The sequence below is a fragment of the Cucumis sativus genome, chromosome 6 (genome assembly GCF_000004075.3).
Source record: "Cucumis sativus cultivar 9930 chromosome 6, Cucumber_9930_V3, whole genome shotgun sequence".
Classification (NCBI taxonomy): domain Eukaryota; kingdom Viridiplantae; phylum Streptophyta; class Magnoliopsida; order Cucurbitales; family Cucurbitaceae; genus Cucumis; species Cucumis sativus.
Window position 1 is genome coordinate 8,339,597 of NC_026660.2, and position 12,803 is coordinate 8,352,399.

The 12,803-nt window shown below is 36.8% G+C and overlaps 1 protein-coding gene across 2 annotated transcripts in view; it reads left to right on the plus strand.

The window, feature by feature from the left end:
* The window catches only part of LOC101211336 (NPC intracellular cholesterol transporter 1), a 55,498-nt gene that overhangs the window by 26,081 nt on the left and 16,614 nt on the right, over positions 1-12,803 (plus strand). For both annotated transcript variants that reach the window (XM_011658616.2, XM_011658618.2), the window contains exons 19-25: positions 2,686-2,814; positions 5,123-5,321; positions 5,443-5,586; positions 5,721-5,764; positions 5,917-6,000; positions 6,229-6,297; positions 6,403-6,479. In XM_011658616.2, coding sequence (XP_011656918.1) covers positions 2,686-2,814; positions 5,123-5,321; positions 5,443-5,586; positions 5,721-5,764; positions 5,917-6,000; positions 6,229-6,297; positions 6,403-6,479 — 746 coding nt within the window. The remainder of the gene's footprint in view (positions 1-2,685; positions 2,815-5,122; positions 5,322-5,442; positions 5,587-5,720; positions 5,765-5,916; positions 6,001-6,228; positions 6,298-6,402; positions 6,480-12,803) is intronic.

Sequence of the window (12,803 nt, forward strand, 5' to 3'; positions counted from 1 at the left end):
GAGCAATGAGAATGTCAAGAGAGGGATCATAATCATCAAGTTTCCCTGTATGACCCTGTTAAACTTCATTATTACTGGTTTCTGTTCTGACCTTAGTCTTATCATCACTGTTCTTTTCTTCCACATTTTCAAGAACAACAACATTAGACCTGTCATTCTCACTTATCGTATTATTAGTACAAGTTCAGTAGGATTTTCCATACCTTGATCTTGAGGAGGTTTAGAGTCTTGGACTAGAGCCGGCGGCTGACTAGTAGAGAACCCAACTTCCTTTTTGAGATTCCTCATGTAATGTGTTTTCCAGGGAACTTGGTTTGTGGGTAGGACTATGGGATGGGGATCGATGTCAGACACGATACTAGGAGTAGGTTCGATAAATTCAAAGGTGCTGTTAGACTCTTCACTTACAGAAAAGTAACATCCACAGTGACAAAGTATTTCCTAGACGACGGATAAAAACATTTATAACCACGCTGATGAAGGGGATACCCAACAAACACACATGCCTAGGCCCGAGGGATAAATTTGGTTTGATTAGGGACAAAATTATGGACATAAGCGGTACACCCAAACACACAAAGAGGAACCTCAGAAACAAGCGAGTATATGGGTAGGACTCCTTAAGATAGTCTAAGGGAGTTTGAAGGTGGAGAATACGAGAAGGCACTCTATTGATTAAATGAGCTGCTGTAAGAAGACAGAGGTCAAATTGGAGGCCTCACGCACCGGCGCGTGGATGAAGTACAGGGAGATTCCGGCGACGCATGAAGATCTCGCGTGGTGTTTCCCGACGATCAGCAAAGACAACTTGGATGGACGGAGGTGGCGCTTCTTATGGTATGGGCGGTATCGACAAATGGTCAGTGGAAGGTACCCTAAACTTAAGCCTAATGGAGGATGATGCTAACGGCCATTGAAACCCTAATGACTCTGATATCATGTAATCTAGAATTCATAGAAGTATTTCTTATTCATATTGAGTCAAAGGAAAGTTACATATTTATATAGAGAGTAAACTAAACCCTAGACACTATGTACAATTTCAATAAAGGACATATATTATAAATATATTATATATCATAACAGAGGGAATATTACAATATAAACCGCAAAGAAGAAATTGCTTGTGGGAATAAAAACGACGAAAACATTTTTAATTTAGAGATCGTGAAACCTAATTTGAAAGAGAAAATGACGTCGACAATTGAGGAAAAATTGGGGAATAACCCACCCAAATTTTCAAATACGGAAGAAAATATGATCGGAACACTAAGCATTGAAGTAAAAATCGTTGACAACAAAAAATGAGGAGCAACCAAATCAAAATTGATGTTTTTGCAAACAAAAATGAAGAAACAATTCTCTACGAAGATGAAGATGAATTTTGGGCTACACAAATCCCGTATGGATCGCAAATTATGCAAGAATTAATGAAGAAAAAAGAAATAGCAATATGAATATGGATATTATTGATGTTGGATGTTCCAAGATGCCTTCATTCGATTGTCTTTTTTATTTTTACCTTCATTTTCATTTTTTTTTTGAAAAGGAGACAACCTCTTTTTTTTTTATGAAAAGGAGACAGTATCTTTATCAATATTAATATAATAATAATGAGACAAAAGCTCATAGTACAAGAGAATTATACAATGAGCATGTAACCATAAATGGGGATCCACTTGGGCATCTCAACTAGGTTGACACCCCCATAGCACCTTCATCATGTCCAACGAAGCTAAAACCTATAGCAAAGGAGTAATGTCCAAAGGCAAAACAAACAAAAGAAGTACAGAGAAATACAAATACAAAGACAAGACTAAAACAAACTAAACATCCTTCTAAATAAAAGGCGACCGAATAGGCATAAAACTTGTACTGAGACAAACTCGAGATACTTGGAGAAAGAACACCACGAGGAGGCTGAAAAGTGGTGACTACACTTGAGTCTTATGCTAAGAAGCTTGCTCTGAAAACACCTCTGGAATCTTCCTAAGCTCAATTTTGACAATAATACAAACCAGATGAGAAAAAGCAATCCAAACCAGGTGCTGGAAGGAGTCACTAATGGCAAATCATAAGTGCAAAATGAAGGAGACAAACAGTGTCCAAAAACCAATTTCCAATCATAGATTCACAACTTGAGGATGAGTTTTTTAGGGATAGAAATTACGTAGTAGGAACAAACTATTATGGTCAAGTCCTTAATTTATTAGGATTAGGATTATGATTAGTTTCTTTGGTTTATTAGAATTAGAATTAGTTTCTTTTATTATTTAGGATTAGGGTTAAGTTTCTTTTTTTAATTAGGATTAGGATTATAATTAGTTTACTTTTGCTATAAATAGAATATAAATAGAGTAGTTGTCTTCTTGTATTCAAAACATAAAAAAACATTAATAAAATTCTCTCATTTGAGTTACATCACTTTTAGTATAAGGTATATAGATGGACATAATTTAAGTTGGACTTCAGACTAATTGGTGTGATTTGAATTCCCATTCATACTGTGTAGTCAGCTTTTAATTTTTTTAGTTTTTTTAGACGAATTTTGTAGCTTTTATACTGGGAAGTATAATATCGTTTCTTCTTACAAATTGGATCTTAAACTACCATTTACATGTTGCTTTTTTGTTTGGTTGTGCTTCCTCCAATCATGACCGAGCTCTATATTTTAATAAATCTCAGGTGTTGCTTGGTCTCTCAGGAGTTATACTTGTTGTGCTGTCTGTTCTAGGATCTATAGGATTCTTCAGTGCCATTGGAATAAAATCAACACTAATAATTATGGAGGTTATTCCATTTCTGGTGTTGGCGGTAAGTAATTTTGATGCTTTGAAGTTTCTACTTTTCTTTCAATTCTCTTGAGTTCAGTCTTTGTTACATTAAACGGCAGTAAAGTACGATAATGACTATATTTTTGTTGTTTAGTTTTCCCATTGTGTCGTAAGATAGAATCTTGGTGTCCCGTATCTGAGAGTACGATCATTGGTTATATTCAATGTGGAGTATACAAAAATTTGGTCGTGAGATAATTCTATGTGAAATATATATGTTGGGTTTAACAATGTGCAACACATTTACTTAAAGGGACAAGGACTGATGCTTGCCAAAGGAGCTCTAGTGGCCTGAGTGGTCAAGTCAAAGGGATGGTTAAACTGGGTGGTGGAACTGGAAGGTTTAGAAACTCTGCTATGGAAGTATATCTATAAACGATAGTACAGCATGTGGTAGGGTTTCAACTTTTAGTTTTTCACTGAAGAGATTGCATGAAATTTTATGATGTGAACAATGTTCCTTTTAGCTTTGGAGGGTTACAGGAGTCCTTATGAGTTATGGCTGGTGACAATACATTTCCATCAAGGCTTGTCTCCTGTTGATGATTATCAGTCTGATTAACTTAGGGGCTGTTTGGCCCAAGGATTGAGTTTAATATGGGGATTAGGGTTATTATCAAAATAACCTTAATCCCATGACTGTTCACTCCCCTACTATAGCCCACTCCACGTTTGGCCCAAGGATTGAGTTTAATTTGGGGATTAGGGTTATTATCATCACTGTTCACTCCCCTACTATAGCCCACTCCACGTTTGGCCCAAGGATGAGTTTAATTTGGGGATTAGGGTTATTATCCATCACTGTTCACTCCCCCTTCCAACTCCACACCATACTATTCCCTACCCCACCTAACTTTTCTTTCTTCCACTCTTTTAGCTTCACTTTGCTAGGCTTGATCTTTTTGACTTTATCGTCTCCTCTTTTTGGCCTTTTGGCGAAGCCAAGTCAATTTCAGGCCACCAAACTCTGCTCTTCCAATGGCCAATAAAAACAAGGCAACTCTTTATTTTGGGAAAGTCAATGCAGGAAAGCCTTCTTATAAGTCTTCTTAGAAGGGTGGGCTTACAATTCTATTTCGTTGGGCACAGAAGGAATGACTACTCCGAAGCCATTAACCATGAGATTGCACTGCTGCCAGGGGCGAAACTGCCTGCGAAGAATGCCTATCGTATGGCGCCACCAGAGTTAGCTGAATTTCAGAAAAAATTGGATGAGTAATTGAGTGCAGGATTTATTAGATCTGCAAAATTTCCGTGTGGGGCCCCGTCCTTTTGCAGAAGTAGAAGGATGGAAGTTAACGGTTGTGTATTGACTACCGTGCCTTGAACAAGCTCACAATTCGCAACAAATATCTGTTTTCCATAACCACCGACTTGTTTGACCGTCTACGTAGGGCGAAATATTTCTCGAAACTAAACTTGCGGTCAGGATATTATGAAGTAAGAATTGTAGAGGGAGATCAGCCTAAGACGACCTGGGTCACAAGATATGGAGCATTCAAATTCCTTGTAATGCAATTTGGTCTTACCAACACCCCTGCAATCTTTTGCACACTGATGAACTAGGTCTTCCATGAATATCTGGACAAGTTTGACATGGATTTTTGACATGGATCCTCGATGGCCACTTGGAACCAGCATAGTTGTGAGCTGATAACGGCAGGACTTGTTTTGCTTCCACACCTTCAACTTGGAATAAATCATTCTCGTGGCATATATAGTAGGGAGAATGAAGAACCCATCATCTTTCTCTCTATTTTATTTTCTCGCAGGAAAACTTATCTCTAGAGGGGAAGAGGGTGGAGGGAGGGAGGGGAGAGGAGAGAGAAGAGAAAAATATTGGTTCAGGTAAGTTTCCATTTTCTTAGTTAAAGATCAACAAACCTCAACAAATTGTTGGAGACCAGAAGTCTAGCTTTAGTTTATTTTTGTCTAAACTCAAAATTATATTGACTTCGTATATCTTTGATTTAGGTTACAAGCAAACCTCAATAATAAACTTGTTGAGTTTATAATTTTGATACAAATTCAATCTAAATGAAACATGTGTAATTTTTCCTAAATATTTAATTTGATAAATCAATCCAGGCAACGGAATTCCATGCAAGTTATTGGCCTATTTGGAATCTTAAAGTTTTTTGTTAGTGGCAACAGATAAGTGCAGTATAACTAATGCATGTCCATTTCATGCATTGGAAATGAATGGAGTAATTTTGATCTCCCTTTCCTTACAAATATTTATTAACTAGTGGAAGTCATTACCTGACACTCTTTGTTTTCTTAATCAGGTAGGAGTTGACAACATGTGTATATTAGTACACGCTGTGAAACGACAGCCATATGAGTTGTCTCTAGAAGAGCGCATAAGCTGTGCGCTGGTTGAAGTTGGTCCTTCCATAACATTAGCTAGTTTGTCAGAGATCTTGGCTTTTGCCGTTGGAACTTTTGTTCCGATGCCAGCATGCCGTGTTTTTTCCATGTTTGCTGGTGAGAAGATTTTTCTCCATATTACTTCACTGCCAAGAATACTTGTCATCTTCGTCATCCCATTTAACTGCCTCCTTTCTTTCTCCTTTTTATTTTTTAATTTTTTTTTTCTTTTTTTCAGCTTTGGCAGTGTTGCTCGACTTCATTCTTCAACTGTCAGCATTTGTGGCTCTTATAGTGTTGGATATTTTAAGAGCGGAGGATCACAGAGTCGACTGTTTCCCATGCATAAAAGTTCATCCACATTCTGATGAACCTAACCAAGGTTTTTGTGAAAATTTTCCAAAACTGCATCGTTTTATTTAAGTTCTCAGTTAGTTGCTTGTCTAAGTTAGATCTACTTTCGTTACCATCTGTGAGTTCTTTAAGTACTGATTAAACAATCAAAATAAATTTTAGGCTTCAATCAAGGGAGACATGGGCTTCTTTCTCGGTACATGAAGGTATGGTTAGGTTGAGGCAGAAATTGTGTTACAGTAGAATATTCATTTTAAGATTTGTGCAAACAAATATTTGTTATTTATTCTGCCATAGATTTGGAATACCAATACATTTTCACTTGTGATATGTCTAAGCATTACATTGTTATTTTCAGGACGTTCATGCACCCTTCCTTGGATTTTGGGGAGTTAAGATTGTTGTTGTTGTCATCTTTGTTGGATTAACTTTAGGAAGCATTGTAAGTTTCGTGTTTCATATTGGCTTTGCTTATGATTGTCCATATATTTGAACGTTAGATTGGAACAGTTTTTGTAAATTCATGCGTGCTCATGCAAGGAGAGTTAATGTGTATTTGTTTATTATTTCATCAATGTTAACAGATTGCCATTAAATGTTATACCTGGCAAGATTTAAGTTTTAATTACTATTACTCAAGTAGTTTGTGTACTTTATTTTGTCATTATAGGCATTATCTACTAAGATTGAGGTTGGATTGGAACAAAAGATTGTTCTCCCACGAGATTCTTACCTTCAGGTTTGAGTTTCATGTTTGGTTTTTCAGAATCTTATAACTACCTTTCTTTTACTTTTTTATTTCATGCTTGTTTCTAGCTATCTTGTTTTTCTTTTCTTATACCAGGATTATTTTGACGATCTTGCGGAATATCTACGAATTGGGCCACCATTATATTTCGTTGTGAAGGATTACAATTATAGGTAGATCCGACTCAAAGGAGAGAATTTTATTAATGTTTTTCACGTTATTAATATTAGAAAACAAATATCCTAATTAGTAAAAGAAACTTAATTTTAATCCTAAATAATAAAAGAAACTAATTCTAATCCTAATAAACCAAAAAAACTAATCCTAATCCTAATAAATGAAGGATTTGAGCATAATACCTGAATTCGTACTGCATCAAGAGCACTAAGATTTTCTATATACCTGTTTGTTGATTATTTATTTTTTTGTATTATATTTTATTGTATTGGTTGTACTATATTTTCCAAAATTATTTTTCTCTTATTTGTAATGGATTGTTCTTCTATTTAAAGAAACCCTTCTCTCTTTGTGAAAATACAGAAAATTACATTATTTGGCATGATAACAGAGCAGGTTCTTGAAACCCCAAAATGCCTTAATGTTTTGAAAACCTAAAAGACCCTAAAACTCTTACAGCCCTCGTTGTCAATAATCAACCACTTCGAGGGTTGTCGCCACCAATCGTACAACTCTGACCGATCGCTGCTGCTGAGCGCCAATCAGTGGACGCCGCTGGCAGCCGCATTTCTTGCATGTTTTTGCTATAAGTTGGTGTTTTTCTGTCTTCGTTGTGGTCTCAATGGTCGTCCCTTTCTGTGTTGTCTGCTGCTAATTTCACTGCCATCTGTTTGCCGATCAGCCAACCTCTGCCGCCGTTACAAGTTTAGTTGGTGTTTTTTGATTTGTTCTCTTCGTTTTTTACTTCTGTTGTGTCTGCCATGTGGAATACTTAAGTTACCTATGGCTAAAGTCGACAATCGTATCCATTTCAATAGCCCCACTATCCAAATCACCATGATCCGACTTAATGGAGACAATTTTCTTTGTTGTTCACAAAGTTTTAAGATTGTGTAATCGTGGACAAGGGAAAGTTGACTACATTGTCTGAGAGAAAGCTGCCCCAAAACCGGACGGCCCTTTGTTTGCTAAATGGGATGCTGAAAACTCGATGGTTATGACTTGGCTTGTAAACCCATAGTTGAAGACATCGGTTGTAATTACATGTGCTACTCTACGGCCAAGGAATTTGGGGACAGTGTGACACAAGTGTACTATGATTTAGGCAATCAATCACAGGTATTTGAGTTGAATCTCAAACTAAGAGATGTAGGCCAAGGAGGTAACTCGGTGACACAATAATTTCACTCACTAACAAAGATTTGACAAGACATGGATCTCTTTGATTCAAATGAGTGGAAGTTTACAGATGATCAAAAGCGTTACAAGAAAACTATAGAAGACGGTCGTACCTACAAGTTCCTTACCGGTCTCAATGTTGAATTTGATGAGGTTAGAGGTTGAATACTCAGGAAAACCAGTCTTCTATCAATTAATGACGTTTTTTCTTAAGTTCGCCGCAGGAATGTTATGATTGGAAAAAAACCTAATGACTCTGCAGAATATTCTGCGTTGGTGATCAAACAAACAAGCATGAAAGCCTTTGATCACTCCAGCAAGACACTTGAAAAGCCTCGAGTCTTGTTTGACCATTGCCATAAACCCCAACATACACGTGAAACATGTTGGAAGGTTCATGGAAAACCTGCGAATTGGAAATGTTCTAAAGGGAGGAAATTCCCACCTATACACCTCGAATGCAAATGTTGGTGATTCCAACCTCTTCAACAAGAAGCAGATTGAACTAGTGAACCATTTCACTATGAAGTTATAATAACTAATCAAAAGGTAAGTTCTCTCTCCCCTTATCTGGCATGAAGATAAAGTTTTTCACATTGAAGATGTTGAAGCTAATATTTCTATGACTTTATCAATCCTTCAACTTAGATGGTTCATTGAAATGGTTAAAGATTTGAGTAAGAAATCTGAAGAATATTATTTCTATAAGAAAGAAAAAGTTGAGTGTGGAAGGGTTGAAGCTTCTAAATTCAGATCCAAAAGTGAATGGGTTCTGAGATGCATTGCATGGCCTCATACGGGAGGGAGATCATTTATTCATATCCCCATTGGTGAAGATAACAAGGGTGGAAAAGTTTGGGAAAAATGTTGGGAGACTTCAAGGACATCCACGACTACGAATTATGGTTCTCCACCCAATCCATGTTCAACTCCTTTATGAAGCAACAAAACAAAAGTATGAAAGGAAGCTATGCGGAGATAGCAAAATCAAAAGAGACACCTAAGATCTCTTTCTTTGATACCACAAAACAAAGTACATGCAAATATTTGGTGATTGAGAATCCGGTATTCTTCAAAGTAGATTTTGATAATCTTTGGGTTGTTTCAAAACTTTTTGAATTTGATAGTTGGGTAAAAATTAATGAAGCATTAGAACTCTTTTTCGACTTAAAAGTTATCATCAAATATCATTTGTAGACAATGCTCTGATTGAATTGGATCGTGGTCCTTTGAAGGAGTTCATTGAAAATCCAGGAAAATGGCAATCTTTTGGTGTCTTTCATTTAAAGTTTGAAAAGTGAAACAATCTCCTCCATGGAAGACCGTTATATTTGAAAGGCTATGGAGGGTGGATTACAATAAAAAATCTACCACTTGATTATTGGTGTAATAAAACTTTTGAAGTGATTGGAGCTCATTTTGGAGGTTTAGAAAATATTGCAGCTGAAACTATCAACTTCATTAATGTCTCATGAGCCAAGATTCAAGTGAAGGAGAATCTGTGTGGTTTCATTTCGACAACCATTGAGATTTCTGATGAAAGAAGAGGAAACAATTTTTTTTTTAATTTTGGGGATATCTTTATATCCAATCCACCCAGCAAAGTACAAGGTGATTTATTTACTCAGGATTCCTCTAATTCTTTAGATATTGTCAGATTAAGCCAAGTTATGAAGGACAAAGGCTTTGGGGAAGGTTCATTTAGCTCCAAGTTTGACTATCTCCTTCCTTCAAACTCCATCCCAAGTACGCAAAGGAACCCTTATGAGTTGTCTGAAAGGTTGTTCAAACATCTTCATCAAAGGCCGATATCTCCGAAACTGCAAAGCATCGTTGGATTCTGGGAATTCTTCCCTTCAACATCCGGCTAATGTTAGTTCCATTAGTAAATAGTGTGCAGAAGACAATCAGAAGTCTGAGAATTCCAAGAGCCGTTCAAAATCAGAATCACCAATCAAAAGAAACTCAGTTTTACCGCCAAAGGAAACTTCTTTTAATTTTATTCCATTTGAAAAATCACTTGTAGGAGACCAGCAGTTACTTATTTGCAGTAATAAAGATAATAATAATGTTGTTTCTATGAATAAGAGTGCCAGCAAGACTTTAATCTCTACGACAGCCAATAATAAAAATAATAAAGTTCAGATGGGAGCTGCATTTACTCTGTCAGAAAATGAAAAGTTGTTATTAAAGAAAGAGAAGAGTGCAAAAGACAGCTGTGTTATCGATTTAGTGGGTCCCAGGCTCCTTCCAACATCTTCTAATTTGAAATATCCCATGTGAAAAGTCAAAAAATGGAGAGCAAAGGTCACCCAACTCTAAAAATAAAATTAAAAAAAAGCAGCTGTATTTTTCCTATTGATAACAGAGGCGCCAGCAAGTCAGTCGACAAAGAAGTAAGATCTTCTCCTCCCTTGTCAGCTCGGTTTAACAAAGCTACAAAGATTTCTTGCCCCCCAAAGTTCTTGAAGCATTTTATAAGGAAAAAGACTTTCTTCAACAATGTTTGGACTGCTCTTTTCGTTTCCGAGACTTTTGGAGCTTGTTCATTCAAGGCTCAAGTGAAGCATTACCAAGGTCATCATTCTTTCAAGTCTTCATTCACTGAAGCTAATCCACAGCTTTTGGAAGTTTTGAGCTCTCTAGTCCGAGTTATTGGTTGCAATACCAGGCCAGGTTCATTTAATTCTCTACAAAAGTGTGAGCAAAATACAAGTAAGGTGCAATATGGGATTGCTAATCCAAAGGAAGATGGCAGTCTTGAAGATCAAGACTCAGATGTTGAATCAGTCTCAAGTGTCAGTTGTGAGGAATTAGAAGAGATTGAAGCAGGGGAAGAGGTTGAAGATTCTGAGTTTTTGGAGAACATAATCAGCGATGTCTGCGAATTGTTTGTGGAGGATGGTGTAGAAGAAAAACAAACGTCTCTCCATAGATTTAGAGAAGAAACCCCACAGCACTTGCATGACATCATCGAAGCTTGTGGTATATCTTTCCTTTTGAGTTCTTTAAACTTTATCTTCAGCATTGAAAGTAGTCTTGGATGTGATAGTGCTTCAAAAGTACTTTTGGAATAAAAGGGAGCTAGGAGTTGATTAATATATATTTTTTTTTGAAAAATTGGTAGTTAGGAAGCAAATTAAGCTGACATTCCTGATTATGGTTTTGCTACAAGTACAAAAAAATGCAGTTTTGATCCAGATTCTTCAAATCCTTGTGGAGTTCTCTTGCAATTTTGATGATTATGAACCATCTGTATAAAGATTTCTGGATCACTAATGATGGTCTGTATGATCATAGAGTGATTGTGTATTTGGCTGGAACTTATTTCTTTAGCAGAGTTTATTTCGGATCCTTGATCTTTTGGGGTAATTTTGTGTAGCAAGCCGATTTCAAGCTGAGAGTATGCCATCTGAAAGAAGAAGTTGATTAGATGTATAGCAGAAAGTAATTTGCTGGGTTTTCTAGTTTCAAGAAAACTTGAAGGTTGAAGAAGTGAGTGAGCTTCAGATTCTTAAGGGGCTTTAGTAACACCGGAAAGAAAGGCTTATAATCAACCCAAGTTATTTATCGTTGGCTCCTGTTCAAAATTTTTTGACTTGGTTCATTCCTCTATATTAAAGCTGGAAAATTCTATGGGATTATAAAAGTCTAAGTCGAATCGTTAATCTAATTTAGAAAATGGCTTTTGACTACTGTACCTTTTAGAATCAGGACTCAGGGGGAGATGATTGGATGTACTAGGATGATTGGTGGTCTTTATTACTTTGATGAAGTTTCAACTAGTCATAAACAAGTTCAGGTCCTGAGTAGTGTCTATTCTTCTTCTGTTAAAGAAACTATAATGCTTTGGCATCGTAAATTAGAGCATCCTAATTTCTTTTACTTAAAGTATTTGTTTCTTGAAGTTCTTAATTGTTCTTTTTTTCAATGTGAAAGTTGCATTTTTGCCGAACATCGTTGATCCACTTATTTGCCCAAACCTAACAAGGCTTCTTCACCTGTCTCCTTAATTCCCACTTATGTTTGGGGTCCGGCTAAAGTTTTAACTCGTAGTGGAGAGCATTGGTTTGTTACCTTTATAGATGATCATACTAGGTTACTTTATTTGTTCACTAACAAGTTGGAGGTAAAAGAAGTATTAGATTTTACAATATGATTGAGACTGAGTTCCAAACTATAATCCACCTCCTTCGCTCATATGATGGTACTAAATTTTTCAACAAACAATTAGCCAGTTTCTTACACGAAAAGGGTATTTTTCATCAAGCCACATGTTGTGATACTCCTCGACAAAATGGAATTGTTGAGCAAAAGAATAGACATTTGTCACGCCCCACCCTGCCCCGCCCCGCCCCGCAAAGCGTCCTGAACCTTGCGTTGCGGCATGCGAATGCGACCTGAGCAGCCTTGACGCTTCAAGTGAAATGCTAGAACACTCACTCTTATCCTTGAACCTTAGCTTCATTGCCTAGTTTAACTTAAATCCTTTAACTACTGAGTGATAAAGAAACATACAACACAAGCTAGCAAACAACTCTTTTTTATTTCTTAAACAAGCGTTCAAAATACAATATACATGCTTTCTTTATTACAAATACTTAAAATAAAGATTTGAGGCCTTCAGCACCTAGGACAGCCCTTTAGAACCTAAATGCTTGGCTATCGCCTCAACACGTAGCAGCTTGCCTTACCCTTTTCAACTTGGCTTCAATGCCTTGATAACCTGGGCTTCAACTTATTCTCAATAAAACATTGGAGGTATCATTCTGTAGATGAAGTGGGGGGTGAGTTCCAAAAATGGTAGGGCAGAAACACATGCCTAGAGGAGGGTCCCGGAAATGAAACCTCAACAGTACAATTTTGGTCTTTATTATAGGCTTGGATTGTTGGAAATTTATGGCTGTTTTTAAGGAAGGTAAAGGTGTGCTGGCACATGATAACTGGCATTGGCACAAAAATTTGATTATAGGCCTAGCCCACCAGAGAAGAAAACAATTGGATGCGAGTGGGTGTTCACAGTGATTTAAGATGGTATCGGAGTAGGTGGTCTACGGAGGTCCTGTGTTCAAACTTCTGCTCTGTTATTGTTTCAAAAGGCACGATCATCTCAATGTTGAAGTTTACACTGATATTGATTA